The sequence below is a fragment of the Eucyclogobius newberryi genome, unplaced genomic scaffold, assembly GCF_026437365.1.
Source record: "Eucyclogobius newberryi isolate DKJ021-1_F unplaced genomic scaffold, fEucNew1.0.hap1 SCAF_22, whole genome shotgun sequence".
Taxonomy (NCBI): Eukaryota; Metazoa; Chordata; class Actinopteri; order Gobiiformes; family Gobiidae; genus Eucyclogobius; species Eucyclogobius newberryi.
This window is the reverse complement of record NW_027315857.1, coordinates 18,996,524-19,013,280: the sequence shown is the minus strand read 5'-3', so window position 1 is coordinate 19,013,280 and position 16,757 is coordinate 18,996,524. Positions and strand designations below refer to the sequence as shown.

At 43.0% G+C, this 16,757-nt stretch overlaps 1 protein-coding gene across 1 annotated transcript in view; it reads right to left on the bottom strand.

Moving 5' to 3' along the window:
• The window catches only part of capn1 (calpain 1), a 46,051-nt gene that overhangs the window by 27,523 nt on the left and 1,771 nt on the right, over window positions 1–16,757 (bottom strand). Inside the window, exon 2 of the mRNA XM_072458463.1 lies at window positions 12,646–12,715. Coding sequence (XP_072314564.1) covers window positions 12,646–12,715 — 70 coding nt within the window. The remainder of the gene's footprint in view (window positions 1–12,645; window positions 12,716–16,757) is intronic.

The window sequence follows — 16,757 nt, the reverse complement described above, 5'->3', positions numbered from 1 at the left end:
CACAAGACAGGTAAGAGTACACAAGACGGGTTCGAGTACACGTGACGGGTTCGAGTACACGTGACGGGTTCGAGTACACGTGACGGGTTCGAGTACACGTGACGGGTTCGAGTACACGTGACGGGTTCGAGTACACGTGACATGTTCGAGTACACGTGACATGTTCGAGTACACGTGACATGTTCGAGTACACGTGACATGTTCGAGTACATGTGACAGGTTCGAGTACATATGACAGGTTCGAGTACACATGACAGGTTCGAGTACACATGACAGGTTCGAGTACACATGACAGGTTCGAGTACATATGACAGGTTCGAGTACATATGACAGGTTCGAGTACATATGACAGGTTCGAGTATCTGTCGGATGCAAACACTTCAACTACCGTATTTTCCGGACTATACTATACTTGTATTTATACTCATATATACTCCGGAGCGACTTATATATGGTATTATTTGTTATTTTGACATAGTAGTAGTGGTACAATTGTTGTATTATTGGATTATGTGATATTGTGACTACACTGCAAAGTACTGACCAACGCCCAACGCTCTGAACACCTTTTGTCAACAACTCCATGACAGAGGGTGTGACCTTTGCCTCAGCGTGACCTTTGACTTCCAAACAACTGTTGTTTAAAATTAAATATAACTTGCAGCTACTGTAAATCCCGCTGTGCAAACTTTTCCCATTCGCACGAAGTCGAACGAGCAATAAAATAAATAAGTCATGTTGCGGTAATGAAACGATGAAAGTTGGATGTGTTTGAAAGCGAAGTGGAAAGTCTGGCTCATTAAACGTAAACTTGTCCGTTGGTTTTTCATAAAGTGAACTGGAGTTGAACACGAGTTTCCTTCAGAGAAAAAGAAGGCGCGGCCGTCACTAATGCAGCGGACATGCCACAATCTAATGTTACTGGGAAACATGCTCCATTATGAGCCCAGTTACACGCGGTCACAGGAAAGGAAACGTTGTATAATGTGCTTTAATAATTGAAAAAATACCGATAATAATAATAAATATAATAATAATGCCGATCATTGCCGCAAGCGGCAATGATCGGCCCTCGCCACGCCCTCGCCACGCCGCCGCCGCTACGCCGCCGCCACGCCGCACGAGGAGGGGGCGCTAACGCGCCCCAATTGTCCTTTTATTACATCTACTGCTGAATCTGTGACGCTGTCACATCTTCTCCCCTTTGTTTTACCATCAAAAACCAATTTTATTTTGAATTCTTGGCAAAATGTGCGGCTTTGCCGCACAGAGACCGTGACTTTTTGAATAAAAATGTGAATACCTTTTGATGGTCCACCCCTGAAGATGAGTCTCACCAAATTTCAGGTTAATAGGGCTAACGCCCTGGGAGGAGTTTGTGAAAGTATAAAGTGTATACGTGTTCTGGCGATTTCCCCATTGGAATAACATGGGAGGTTTTGGTCATCGCAACGGTAAAGCCGTAACAATTATGACATGGGTCTCATTGACTTTTTTGAAGGGGATGCTAAAATTGAGTTGTGTGTCAAATTTCATATAATTTCGCAAAACTAAACATTTAACCTCCATATAAAATCTGTAGGGGGCGCTGTGGCGCCAAATTAATTAATTTCACTTCAAGTAGGTTTAGGGCAAAGAGTTTAACAACTGATTCTAATTTGACGCAATTCGGACTTTATCTGCGCAAACGGCAGAAATGTTAAATTTGGGAGATTTCTGAAATTCCAGCTACAGTTTGCGTCTTCGCCGCTCAGAGACCGTGACAGGTATCAATGTAATTTGAATAACTTTTGATGTCCCACTCCTCAGTAGCATTTTCACCAAATTTCAGCTTTTTAGGGCCAACGCCCTGGGAGGAGTTCGTAAAAGTACGACGTTTGGAAAAACTCCCGAGTCCTGCTTAGCCATTTTTGAAGCAATATGGCCGACATTTGGTTGGGCGGACGGCGTTGCCGTAATAATATTTTTTACTTCTCTTGTCACCATCTACCTCTGCGCCAAATTTCATGATTCTACGATCAGATTTTTTTTGGGTCATTTCCTATCTCTCAATGCATTTGTGGTACATTTGGGGGCGCTGACGTGCCATTTTTTTTTATTTTAGAAAAGGGAAATAGCCAGAATGTAGAGAGGCACGATTTTTAGGTGTGCAAATTTTTGTGACTTTTCATCAATGTTCACTGGGTGAAAAATAGGGGGGTTGGTCCCGAGAAAAAGAAAGAAAGAAGAATAATATTCCGATGCGAAAACAATGTTTCCCATTTTTCAAATATCATAAACTATACATTTTCGGAAAGCGCTCGCGCTTTCCTACCTCATGGTGTGGGTCCCTGGTCACTGACGGGTACTTTCGTTAATTTTGAGTGGGCTCCGCCCACTTTGTGTTTTTGGCCCTCTATACAGTTATAATGTTCAATTTTTGCATTACATGCTCATATGCACGGAACATGCAAGAGATGGGGAACGTATTCGTGAGCTTCTTAGCGCAAATGAGTGCTTTATATGGGGAAGCGGTCGTCATCCCAATGTAAAGTGCTCGTTTAGTGCGCACTTTTGCACGGGCTTCGCCCGTTTACAACGGTAATGTTCCATTTTCCTACTACTAATTAGTATGCACGGGGCGTGCATGAGTGGAGGAGTGCGTTAGTGAGTGTTTGGAAGTGGGCGAGCGCTTCGCGCTCGATTTCGTGCGCACTACGTGCGCACTTTCGCAGCCGTGCTTCGCACGGCCTTACGAGATTAATAGGCCTCTCGCCAGCTTGTGGCGCTCGGGCCTAATAATAATAATAATAATAATAATAATAATAATAATAATAATAATAATAATAATAATAATAATAATAATAATAATAATAATAATAATAATAATAATAATAATAATAATAATAATAATAATAATAATAATTGAAAAATACAAATTAAAAAATTAAAATGGAAAAAAATGTGTTGTTCTTTAATGATTAAAAAAAATATAATAATAATAATAATAATAGAAAAATAATAATAATAATCTAAAAATTAAAATAGAAATGAAAAAATGCTGTATAATGTTCTTTAACAATTGAAAAAAAATATTATAATAATAATAGAAAAAAATTATAATAATGTTCTTGCTCTAGTGTTGTAAAAAATAAATCAAAGTCAATTCCCATTCAGCTAAAAGCACATTACAGGGTATTAGTTGCATTAGCGGTAATAAATTAGCCACAACATGTACAAAACTGTAGCGGGGCTCTCCCTCAAAAATATGGCGAAGTCAGATTTCAAGTGCTCCGGTGGATTTATTGTGCCAAACCAAAGTGCAAAAATAGTGTAACAGTGCAAAATATATACAGTGAGCAAAAAAGGTCCAAAAATCCAAAAACATATATTTACAGAGTTCCTACTATGAGTTCAACTTTAACTCGTTCTCTCTTTTAACTCTCTCTCTTTTACTCACTCTCTCTCACACTGTTTCCTTCTCTGATGTTGGGGACAGACTCCTCCCCCAGCCAAGAGCGGCTCCCTTTATTCCTCACTTGCCCCTCCCACTGAGCAAAATAACTATATAATTCAAATCCCAAATAAATTGACAATAAACTGTTGTGGCCTCTTCCTACAACCTAATACATCATTAATTATATACACATGTTCAAAATAAAGCAATATAAACACATAGAATACCCGGTGTCACATGGTCAGCACCACGGCGCGAACAACGCGCATTTAAACTTCCAGGAAGTCCTGGCTCGGTTTCGACCCAACGCGACGCATCGGCGGAGCGCGGCTTCGTGACAAAACAGGCAACAATTGACGTGTGTGTGCTTAGACTTAACCTAACGCGCGCAAGTGTGCACCCGTGTGTAGCGTCTGATGCGAATGAATGAAACAGAGGGAAACGCGGGGAATGTATGAGTGTGTGTTGGAAAGTGCGCGCGGGCATGACGACCGCGCGGTTGCTCAGCAAATAAGCGGCGACACCAGTTAAAGACGGACTGGCTCCGTCACATTATCCCTCCCTTCCGGAAGGTTGACACTGTGGGGCAACCTGGACAAATAATCCGCAACAATGTTCATCTTGCCGGCACGGTGTCGGATGGCGAATCTGAAGGGCTGTAGTGCGAGATACCATCTTGTCAGGCGACTATTATGATCCTTCATAGTGTTGATCCAAGTCAGGGCACTATGATCAGTCTCTAGATCAAACTCACGTCCGAGCAGGTAGTAGCGCAAGCTCTCCAACGCCCATTTGATTGCAAGGCCCTCTTTCTCTACAGCAGAGTAGCGGGTCTCGCGTGGCAGGAGTTTGCGACTCAAATACAATATTGGACGCGCCTCTCCAGGTTCCCCCTGAGTCAGGACTGCTCCGAGGCCAACCATGGAGGCATCCACTTGTACCAAGAAGCGCTTGGTGAAGTCTGGACTCTTCAGCACCGGTGATGAACACAGGTGAGCTTTGAGGGTGTTGAAGGCATTCTCACAGTCCTCGGTCCAGACGACTGGGTTTCGCTGGCCTTTGGCGGTGAGTGCTGTAAGCGGAGTGGCAATCGTTGCGAACTGCAGCACAAACCGTCGGTACCATCCGGCCAACCCCAGAAAGGAACGCACCTCTTTCTTTGTTCGTGGCCTCGGAGATCTCAGGATAGCCTCGACCTTGTCGACCTGAGGCCTCACCTCCCCTCGACCCATCTGGTAGCCGAGGTAGCGTGTCTCCTGCCGAGCCCACTCACACTTTGTCGGATTCAGCGTAAGACCGGCTCGCTGGATCTGCTTCAGGACTTGGGAGAGATGTTGGACATGGTCCTCCCAGGTCTCGCTGAAGATGACGACATCGTCGAGATACGCCGCGCTGAATAGCTCACACCCCTGGAGAACTCGATCCATCAGCCGTTGAAACGTAGCAGGTGCTCCATGCAGCCCGAATGGCATCACAGTAAACTGAAACAGTCCAGTTGGTGTTTGAAATGCTGTGTAGGGCCGTGAGGACTTCTCGAGGGGCACTTGCCAGTATCCTTTGCAAAGGTCCAATGTGGTTATGTACTTGGCGGAACCAATCTTCTCCAGCAAGTCATCAATCCTTGGCATTGGGTATGCATCAAATTCAGACACAGAGTTCAGCTTTTGAAAGTCAATACATATCCTGAGTGATCCGTCTTTCTTGAAAACAATCACTACAGGACTGCTCCATTCGGATTTGGAAGGTTCGATGACTCCCAGTCTCAGCATTTCTTGGATCTCATCTTGGAGCTTCCCAACAAGCTGCTGTGGTACACGATATGGTCGCTGTCGGATCGGGCGACCCTCCTTCAGGCGGATGACATGTTCCACCACTGTAGTTCTTCCAGGACTGGCACGGAACAGCGAAGACACTTCTTTGAAGGTCTGGAGTAGCTGTGTGGCTTGCTCAGGAGGAAGATGAACCAGCACTGGGGTAGCAGTGTTGGTCAGTCCCTCCAGTCCCATGTCCGGCTCTTCCCCGTCCTCGTCATCGTCTACTTTCCTGACCAACAGGCGGTTGTACCAGGTCTTCTGGGCTTTTTGAGCACCTAGCAAGTTCTTCTCTGCCTCCTCTAAGTACTTTGACAGTCTCTCTCGCATTTCAAGTACAAACTTGACAATGCTCCGGTCACTTTGTCGTGCTGGTGGGCCCTCCCATTGTTTGCGTAGAAGGTCCAAAGGCCCCTGAACATCCCAGCCATATAACAGTTCAAATGGAGAAAATCCAGTTGACGCCTGTGGGACCTCTCGATAGGCAAACAGAACAAAGGGTAGCCAACAGTCCCAGTCTTTGCCGGTATCATCCACGAACTTCTGGAGCATCCGCTTCAGTGTCTGGTTAAACCGCTCAACCAGTCCATCCGTCTGTGGGTGGTACGGGGTGGTTTTGATGGAGGAAATGCCCAGTTGCTGCTGGAAAAGGTGCATTAACCGAGATGTGAAGTTGGTGCCTTGGTCCGTGAGAATTTCATCAGGTAATCCAACTCTGGAGAACAGTTGAACAAGCGCTCGAAGGATAGCAGGCGCAGTGATGGTTCTCAGCGGAAAAGCCTCTGGAAATCTGGTGGCATAATCCGAGATGACCAGGATGTACTGATGTCCACTGCTGCTCTTCACCAGGGGCCCCACAATGTCCATCGCAATCCTTCGGAAGGGAGTGGAGATAACTGGAAGAGGCTGCAAAAAGGCACGGTCAGACTTGCGCACTGGACATGTTTTCTGACAGGTTGGACATGTAGCGCAATATTTGTGAATGTCAGCATACATGGACGGCCAATAAAATCTAGAACTGACGCGCAAGAATGTTTTGTGGCGACCGAGGTGACCTGACCATGGCACTGTGTGTGCTAAATGCATGACAAGGGTCCTACAGCTAAAGGGAACAACAAGACGTTTACATTCATCACTAACGATATACAACACCCCATTGTCAATAATAAACTTCTCTTGACCCAGACAACCTTTGATTTCTTTTCCCACCTTAGCAAAAAGACTTTTCAAAGTAATATCATTGCTTTGCAACAAAGAAACATTTTCAGGTACATCCCACACAAAAGAATCACAATTTTCAGGATTTAAAGACCACATTTCTTTTTCAAAGCGTCGCTGACGCCGGGATTTCCTTGGCCCTTTGGTGCCTCCCTCACACAGACTACCGTCCAAGTCTGGCAGAGGTTGGACACCGGCTTTCACTTGTGCCCGCGTAAGAACAGAACACGACACATTTCCACAGTCATTATTCCCCCCAGAGTCAACATTCCCAGACAACAGGTCCATCAGAAAAGGTAGGTCCCAACCGAGAATAGCATCCACGGGTAGGTTTTCTACTACTCCCACAGCCACCAGATAGGGCTGGTCTGCAACTGTTATGGTAACCTCCACAGTAAGATAAAGGTGGCTATCCCCGTGCACACACAAAATGTCCACTGTCTTGCCATAGTTTATGCTGCTAACTGGCACTGAGCTACGTTTGATAAGGGATGTGAAACTACCAGTGTCCAGTAAAGCAGAAACCTCTTGGCCATTAATTAGCACATTTTTACAGCGTTTAATAGTACTGTCTGTCTCATGAGTGCCCTCTGCCTCTGGTCTTGGAGGATAGCACGCTCCGCTAACTTTAGCTTTACGGACTGGGCAAACTGAGGCTTTGTGCCCAGGTTGTTGGCAGGAAAAACAAATAAACTCCTTACCAGGTCCTCGTTGGTTTGGGGCAGAATTCATGGTACCTGACACGTCTTGGTTGGTCTCACGTCTGGCAGGCCTTGGTAGAAAAAGTTGAGCTGGTGCGCGCTGGGATGCTGTGGTTAACCGGGCAGAAGATACTCCTTTCCGAGCGTTGAGATACTGCACGGTCAACTTAGCAGCGGTAAATCCATCGGCTGGCTCATGTTCCTTCACCCAGGTCCTCACTTCAAAGGGAAACACCCGCAGAAGCTGCTCCATGATGATCGCTTCACCAATTTCCTCCTTGGAGCGTTCATCCGGTCTTATCCAGCGGCGATAGAGTCCTCGGAGGCGATGATAGGTCTCCGTAGGGCTTTCATCATGCGGCAGAGTGCTGGAGCGAAACTGCTGTCGGTAAGTTTCGGGTGAAATGTTAAATTTCGCAAGCAGAGCTGCTTTCAGGTCCATGTAACAGTGGGCTCTGTCTTCATCCATAGCAGAGTAGGCCTCTAGTCCCTTTCCAGTCAATAAGGGTACAAGACGACACGCCCACTCGTCCTCTGGCCACCTCCAGGTTCTAGCTATCCGCTCAAAACGTAGCAGATAATTTTCCATGTCCTCACCACTCTGAAACTGTGGTATTTTCGGCTCATTGTACGGTCTCCATTCTGGTCTCGGCCTGTCCTCAGCTTCCGGTACATGGCGCTGCGGCTCAGCATCATCGATCTCCATGCGGCTTCCATGGAACACCGATCTCTGGCCACCAGGGGTTGGCGACTCATGATGTGCAGGCAGGTTTGGCGCTGGACGAGGTCTTCGAAGAGTCGGCTGCGAAGGGGATGCAGGTTGAGCCCCGCGCTCCACAACAGTAGGAAAAGAGGCTCTCAGTCCCCGGAGTTCGGCCAGCAAACCCTCTTCGCGGCGTTGCTGTCCCGCTAGAAAATCTCTCATCAGCGTCACCATATCCTGACCTGGTTCAGATGATGGCTCGGGCTTCTGCTCCCACTCTTCATCCTCATCTGTCTCCCATGCTGGGTCTGGAGCTCCTGCCCCCTCTGGCTGTCGATCACCGCCTTGTGATCGCAAACCTGTGCGCTTTGGTTGGCGACAAACTTTCTTCCGACTTGCCATATCCCACTTCTGACACCAAATGTAGCGGGGCTCTCCCTCAAAAATATGGCGAAGTCAGATTTCAAGTGCTCCGGTGGATTTATTGTGCCAAACCAAAGTGCAAAAATAGTGTAACAGTGCAAAATATATACAGTGAGCAAAAAAGGTCCAAAAATCCAAAAACATATATTTACAGAGTTCCAACTATGAGTTCAACTTTAACTCGTTCTCTCTTTTAACTCTCTCTCTTTTACTCACTCTCTCTCACACTGTTTCCTTCTCTGATGTTGGGGACAGACTCCTCCCCCAGCCAAGAGCGGCTCCCTTTATTCCTCACTTGCCCCTCCCACTGAGCAAAATAACTATATAATTCAAATCCCAAATAAATTGACAATAAACTGTTGTGGCCTCTTCCTACAACCTAATACATCATTAATTATATACACATGTTCAAAATAAAGCAATATAAACACATAGAATACCCGGTGTCACATGGTCAGCACCACGGCGCGAACAACGCGCATTTAAACTTCCAGGAAGTCCTGGCTCGGTTTCGACCCAACGCGACGCATCGGCGGAGCGCGGCTTCGTGACAAAACAGGCAACAATTGACGTGTGTGTGCTTAGACTTAACCTAACGCGCGCAAGTGTGCACCCTTGGCGGATTAGTGACGGAGGAGTGCGGGGAAAGAAGCGTGTGTAGCGTCTGATGCGAATGAATGAAACAGAGGGAAACGCGGGGAATGTATGAGTGTGTGTTGGAAAGTGCGCGCGGGCATGACGACCGCGCGGTTGCTCAGCAAATAAGCGGCGACACCAGTTAAAGACGGACTGGCTCCGTCACACATGCTCATATGCACGGAACATGCAAGAGATGGGGAACGTATTCGTGAGCTTCTTAGCGCAAATGAGTGCTTTATATGGGGAAGCGGTCGTCATCCCAATGTAAAGTGCTCGTTTAGTGCGCACTTTTGCACGGGCTTCGCCCGTTTACAACGGTAATGTTCCATTTTCCTACTACTAATTAGTATGCACGGGGCGTGCATGAGTGGAGGAGTGCGTTAGTGAGTGTTTGGAAGTGGGCGAGCGCTTCGCGCTCGATTTCGTGCGCACTACGTGCGCACTTTCGCAGCCGTGCTTCGCACGGCCTTACGAGATTAATAGGCCTCTCGCCAGCTTGTGGCGCTCGGGCCTAATAATAATAATAATAATAATAATAATAATAATAATAATAATAATAATTGAAAAATACAAATTAAAAAATTAAAATGGAAAAAAATGTGTTGTTCTTTAATGATTAAAAAAAATAATAATAGAAAAATAATAATAATAATCTAAAAATTAAAATAGAAATGAAAAAATGCTGTATAATGTTCTTTAATAATTGAAAAAAAATATTATAATAATAATAGAAAAAAATTATAATAATGTTCTTGCTCTAGTGTTGTAAAAAATAAATCAAAGTCAATTCCCATTCAGCTAAAAGCACATTACAGGGTATTAGTTGCATTAGCGGTAATAAATTAGCCACAACATGTACAAAACTAAAATATTGGGTAAAAGCTTGTCTCTTTCTATCTCGACTCAAACGACTGAGAGAAATAAAACCGTTTCGAGCAGGGATTTAAAGTGACAGTGCAGTTCTAATGTAAAGAAAAAGAAAATTAAATTTAAAATACCAGCTACTAATGAAATCTCTTGGAAGTAGAGACAAATTTGAGCGAGAATTGAGAAAATACCTGAATCACAGGACAAATTCTAAATGGTTTTAGATTCATCTTGATCCATTTCAAATCCCACATTATTATATTAGAGAAATTACTTATTCTTTTTTCTTTTTTAATGCATTATTGTGGTTTTGCTTTCATTTGCTGCCGACAAATGTGCTCCATTAGTGCTGAACCATTTGGGAAAAACAATCTTAATGTGATTCCTCTGACAATGATTGCAATTACAATAAGACTTAAATTGATGTTTTCTGAGTTCATGTCCAGGAGCAAACAACACGTACAGATAAAGACTGGATGTTTTGTCATTTACAGAGGTCAGTTTTTTCTAGAATAATTGTATTATATTGGGTTTTCTAATACTTCATCTTTGAGCCGTGTAAGCCTTTAATAGCAGCTGTCACTTCACACACATTCATGTCATTTATAGCGCGCTCAGACCTCATTCTTGACCCCTCACCACATGAGACGGAACAACAACTTTAACAACTCCTTCTGGACACAAACAGAGACGTGTTATTGAGGTTAATGGACTAATAATGCTGAGAGTAATGATGCAAAGTAGAGAGGTTTATAGAGACTTTATCAGCTCATATTGATAATAGGTTTACATTTCTTCCCACTTCCCTTTTGAGATAGTGTGGTTGGCATTACCGTTCTCGCTATGACTTGTACATTACCCACGTTTTAGGACCAATAATGCATTACTAATACATGTGTATTTAGTTATCATACTACAATTCACAAGTACCACATCAAAATTGGGCCAAACCGGGGCCAAACCAAACCGCGGCCAAACCGGGGCCAAACCGGGACCAAAGCGGGACTAAACCGAGACCAACCCGGGGCCAAACCAGTCCAGGGCCAAACAAGGACCAAACCGGGACCAAAGCGGGACCAAAGCAGGACCAAACCACGGCCAAACCGGGGCCAAACCAAACCGGGGCCAAAGCGGGACCAAAGCGGGACCAAAGCGGGACCAAAGCGGGACCAAAGCGGGACCAAACCAGGGCCAAACCAGGACCGAACCAGGACCAAATATGAACGCACTGGTCCAGACAAGAACTGGACCAGATCAAAACTACACAACTGAACTACAAACTTGCATCGCAATTTGAAAGCGAATGTATAATTAAAACACTGTCCAGAAGTGCAAAACATCCACAGAGAAACCTGTGCAAAAAACAATATAATAATATGAATGAAGGTCAAATCTACTATTTAGCGTTATAGAATCTCTGTCGTCTTAACTACAAGCTGTAACGACACACATTAATTGACTTCTAATCTGATTCACGTATATAACGAGGTCTATGGACGTAAAAGCCTGAGAACCAACAATAAAATATGTAGAACCAACAATGACTTACAGAGGTTGTGTTATTATAGACAATAGAGCAAGACTATAACCAAGCCTTTGTTATTTTCTTCCTGGTAACATGTTCATAATTTGATCTTCCATAAAACCTAAAAATAGCTTTAAGCGCTGAAAGGCGTCACCCAAATAGAATCGCTGGAAAAGACGTCTTGCTTCGGCGTTAAGGCTGAAGCGTGACATTTTTAGGTTACAGTATCACACAACCTCTTACACGTGTACGAGACGCTGCAAGTCCGATCAAACGCTTCAGAAATACCCAATAATATCGAATTATCAATCATATTTTGAATTTTTTGGGGGGAAAATATGTAAAATTTGAAAATCGAGAGTAGATTTTTTGATAAAAGACGCAAAAATCACAAATTAAACGCCTAAAAACAAGGTTATTAAGTTTTACAATCCTTTACCCTCTTTGTAAACCATTTTGTATACTAGCACATGACTAATATCGTCATAAATGATAATAAAACATCATTGCTACTGCACATTTTGACCGCAAACAGTAAGCGTCGGGGCAAATTTGAATTGATTGCGATTCAAGCGAGCAAATCGGCCGAAAGTGGATGAATTTCAAAAACGCAGAGGAGTCCGAGCCCTTCGTCCCGTCTTTTGTTGACCGCACATCGACCGGTTCGAGACGCATTCGCTTCGCCCGACACGTTCGACTAAAAGACATGCTTTGAGCGCCGGTTAGTCGACTGAAAACGAGTTCAACGCCGACAAAAACGCTCAAACCCATCAAGCATCTCGAGATCACAGCAGATCCCGCGATTACATATAACCATGCGGAAAACCACTAGTAAACAATATATTTATCAGTGAAAAAAAGTGGATAAACGTTAAATTAACTCAAGATATCTCACTCTACGCTTTCTCCTTGCCGTTGTGACAATAAAATCCTGACTTAATCGAACTAAACCCGACAAAAATACCGTCAAATACTTTCATTTCAACTGTGTTTACATCTCTATTCTGACGCATCTAGGTTACGGTCGTACGCCGGCGCTGCACCGTGCCTTGTTTACAGATTAGAGGCAAAGAAACAAAGCGTGAATTATAGATGAAGCTCTGTATCTCGCTCCGTGTCCGACTGAAACAACTCGGCGGGTAAAGCTCGTCTCCAGCGGCTCTTATGGCGCGTCGGGAGATAATGTGCCAAACGGTCTGTGCGGATCAAAAGGGCCGTATATAAGACGCTGCATAATTAAACGGCTCGGCGCTCTATTAAAAAGGCGGGGCACGGGGAGCAGGGACGGCAAGGATGGGGACGGTGGACGGGTCGGGACTGACCCAGAGCTCCTTGACAGATGTCGGTGCGCGTGGCTCCGTCCACAATGAACTCGGGGCTCCTGCAGATCTCCTGAAAAGAAAGAAAAATATGTTTTAAGGCGTTTTATGTTTTAGTCTTGTTCATATTTGTTTCTTGCTAGCAGTGCGGTCGAAAAAGTGATTTGAATAAAGCATCCTTTCCCATAATATGAGCTTGATTTTCAACCAGTGTGAGGGAAACTCTAGTGCGCCTTGAGCTATTATTGAAAGAAAAAGGCTATTCTAGGTGTTAAAATAAATAATGTACCATTTTTGGAGCGTCCTGAGCAAACGTATGAACCACAAAAATCATTGTCACGTCCAGGACAAAACATGGATCACGTTATTTTTGTAATTTGATATTTTTTAAGATTCCGGTGTGTCTTTTAACAAAAACAAAGTGTCTTGTGAAAAACACACTGTGTCGTCATCTTAGTTTAGAAAATAAGTTCATGTTCATTATTTGTATTATACATTATTTACACTATTTATATTTTAGCTCTCTGGTCGTGTTTCTTGTTTTGTATTCTTAAATTGTTATTGAATAAGTTCCATTAAATGGGGTTATGGTATTTATTCATTTATTTATTTATTAGTATTTATCAATATGTATTTATTTATTTATTCATTTGTATTTATTTATTGTATTTATTTATTTGTATTAATTTATTAATATTTGTATTGTATATTTTTATTTATTTATTTGTATTCATTTATTTGTATTCATTTATTTGTATTTATTTATTTGTATTTATTGGTATTTATTTATTGATATTTTTATTAGTATTTTATTATTTGCATTTATTTATTTGTATTTATTTATCAATATTTTTAATTTATATTTATTTATTTATTTATTGATATTTATTATTGGTATTTTTTATTTTGATTTATCAATTTGTATTTATTAATTTGTATGTATTTATTGGTATTTATTTATTGATATTTATACTGCCATGATGGTATTGAAATCAGTATAAAACCTCTTCCTTTGACACTACTCGGTCAGGTACGAGGTTGTGAAACTGTGATATTTCTATACCCGGCTGTTGTTTTCGTGCCAGATTACTTCTATATTCGTAGTATTTCCAGTCCTGACGGCCGCGTGAGAAAACAGTAGAAGTACAGCAGCCGCCGCCGCTCGACCTCTGCACGTCTGATACTGACGAATAATCACTGCACGGGGCTAAAAATAGATCAAATTCATCTCGTGTCACGTCCCACGATCAACGCACAGCTGCACAATCGCACAGCGCCACGCATGGATACACAACCAAGCCCAAGACACGAGAGGTCAAACGGTTACCGCGGCTACTGTTGTTACGTTAGAGCGGGCGGGGCATTCAGGAGGCAGGTTTTCAGGATTCAAGGTTTGGTTCACGGAGCGCATTATAAACCCTCCTTAGAGTCTGGAATGTTCCGCAGTAGGGCATTAAACTCGCACGCATCCACAACGAAGACGAGCAAGTGACGCTACCCAGGCCACGTTACAGGTCAGATCCGTGGAGAGGCGACCCTGCTCACTCGCAGCGAGAACGCAGGGTTCAAACATCTGTAACTGAATGAATGTTTCATGTCATACTGTGCAATATTCCAAGCACCGCAATGACATCGCCATGGAGACAAGCAGGTGGCAGAAGCTCACCAGAGAAGTTACATAATACAGCTTTAAGAATAAACCCTAACTCAATACAAGGGCTGAATTTAAAAAAAAACAAATTTATTATTTAATTTGCAATTTATGTTTTTATTTAGTTCCAAATTCATATTTTAAACTCCAAATCTGAAAAATCGGGTGCATTTCAGAACTAAAGCTCTAAATAAAACAAATTATCCTGTTTTTACATTATAAAACTGGATTTGTTGTTGTTGTTGGCTAAATAATGTGCCAATTACAACCATTCAAATTGCAATTTTGATTCAATTACGATCAATCTTGAAACTTTTTATCAGTTAATAATGGACCAGTCCAACGTTACAATTTAGGCTGGATCAATATTTTCCTTTCAATCAATAGTTTAGTTTCCACGACCGACAGCGAGCGGAGGAAAACAATACTTTAGAAACATGGATCAGAAAAAGTTTATGACCTTGTTATGGGATGTAAATATTAACCCTGGGATGGAGCACATGCATTATAAAAGAGCAGAGTTTTTAGGAGACGCAAATCATACATATGTGAGGAGCAGATGAAGAGTGCAGCAGGAGCTAAGAGGCCCCCGGCACGCAGAGTGCACCACCTCTTTTAAGAGCCCGACTGTGTGTACCGGGACGACAGAAGAGGAGGCAGAGGAGGAGGCAGAGGAGGAGGCAGAGGAGGAGGCAGAGGAGGAGGAAGAGGAGACAACAAAGGAGACAGAGGAGGAGGCAGGAGGAGGCAGAGGAGGAGGAGGCAGAGGAGGTGGAGGAGGCAAAGGTGGAGACAGAGGAGAAGGAGGCAGAGGAGGAGGAGGCAGAGGAGGAGGCAAAGTTGGAGGCAAAGGAGGAGCAGGCAGAGGATGAGGAGGCAGAGGATGAGGAGGCAGAGGATGAGGGGAGGAGGCAGAGGAGGGGGCAGAGGAGGAGGCAGAGGAGCAGAGTTCAGACTTTGGAGGAGGAAATGTGACTCTTGTGTTAAATGACACGGACTAAACGTCTTCATGAAATCAATACTGTCATTTTTCGTGTTTAATGGTGAAATTGAGCTCGATCGATGAGGGACAAATGAAATGTGATTTCTTATGTCCCATTTGGCCCATAGTTCAGTCCACACTCTCCACATGGTGTAATGAGCCTGGGCTTCATAAATGAGCTGCGTTCACGTTCTATAATTTGATGTGATGATCTCGGCGTAACTCTACGGGAGATTTACCGTTTTTGAAAAGAATATTCAAAGTGTAAATCCACAAACGTTGAACCGTCATATTAATCTCACGGTTTAACGTCCTTTGAACAACAATCACGCCTTTTGATTCAAACAACGACACCACTTTCTATATCGATATTATGAAAACACGATCACACTTTTGTTACTTTACGCTGACCGAGAAGAGCTTTGTGCCAGTTTTTGTTTCATGTGAACAGGCCCAGTTATTACAGATATGAACCGTAAACCATGAATTACAAAATGGCCGCCACATCTCCACATTTTATGCAGTTTATACTTATATTAGCAACTCTTTAGACATAATGTTGCCAACAAATGTAAGAATACGGTGCCATTTTTATTTCTTTTCTGCGTTTTCATGTTCAACGTTAGATTGGCAGAATAACTAAACATAGAATCTGGTGTAAACACGGGGAAACTTCAGTTCAAGATTATTTTCATAAAAAGTACACAATTATCTGCGAGTTTGACAGCGATTCAACGCTTCACATTTATATTTGTTCATGCGTCTCGTTCTTTCAGGAAGTGGAGAGGTTTCTAATCGCGCTGGACAAAAACAAGGAAGTGCCACCAATCCACAACACGACTTAGAAGACGCGTCGCAGAAGTGACGCGTTCGAATCAATGTTTGAGGAAAATACCGTCTTTTCCGGAGTATAAGTCGCACCAGTCAAAAAATGCATAATAGAGAAGTAAAAAACACATGTAAGTTGCACTGGAGTATGAAATGCGGTTGCAAGTGTGAAAATAACATAATATCATGTATAAGTCGCACTGGAGTATAAGTCGCACCAGCCAAAAAATGTATAATAGAGAAGAAAAAAACATATTAGTCGCACTGGAGTATGAAATGCGGTTGCAAATGTGAAAATAACAAATAATATCACATATAAGTCGCTCCAGAGTATAAGTACATAAGTATAAATATAAGTATAAGTCGCACCCCGGCCAAAACTATGAAAAAAGGTGCAACTTATAGTCCGGAAAATACGGTACTGCGTTTCTCTGAACTTCAAAAATAACATAGGACAGTACAGGATTATACTTTTGTTTACTTCTATAACTGCTGAAAATGCTCGATACTCACTACAAATGTCGATACCACAGCGATTTAACAGCATTTCCTATTCTCTAGTTTGAATAGTAGTTTTAGTATGTGCTTATGATAAATCGATACAAAAAGTAGAATAAAAACTAGATAGGAATGTGAAAAAAGAACAGCACTTAA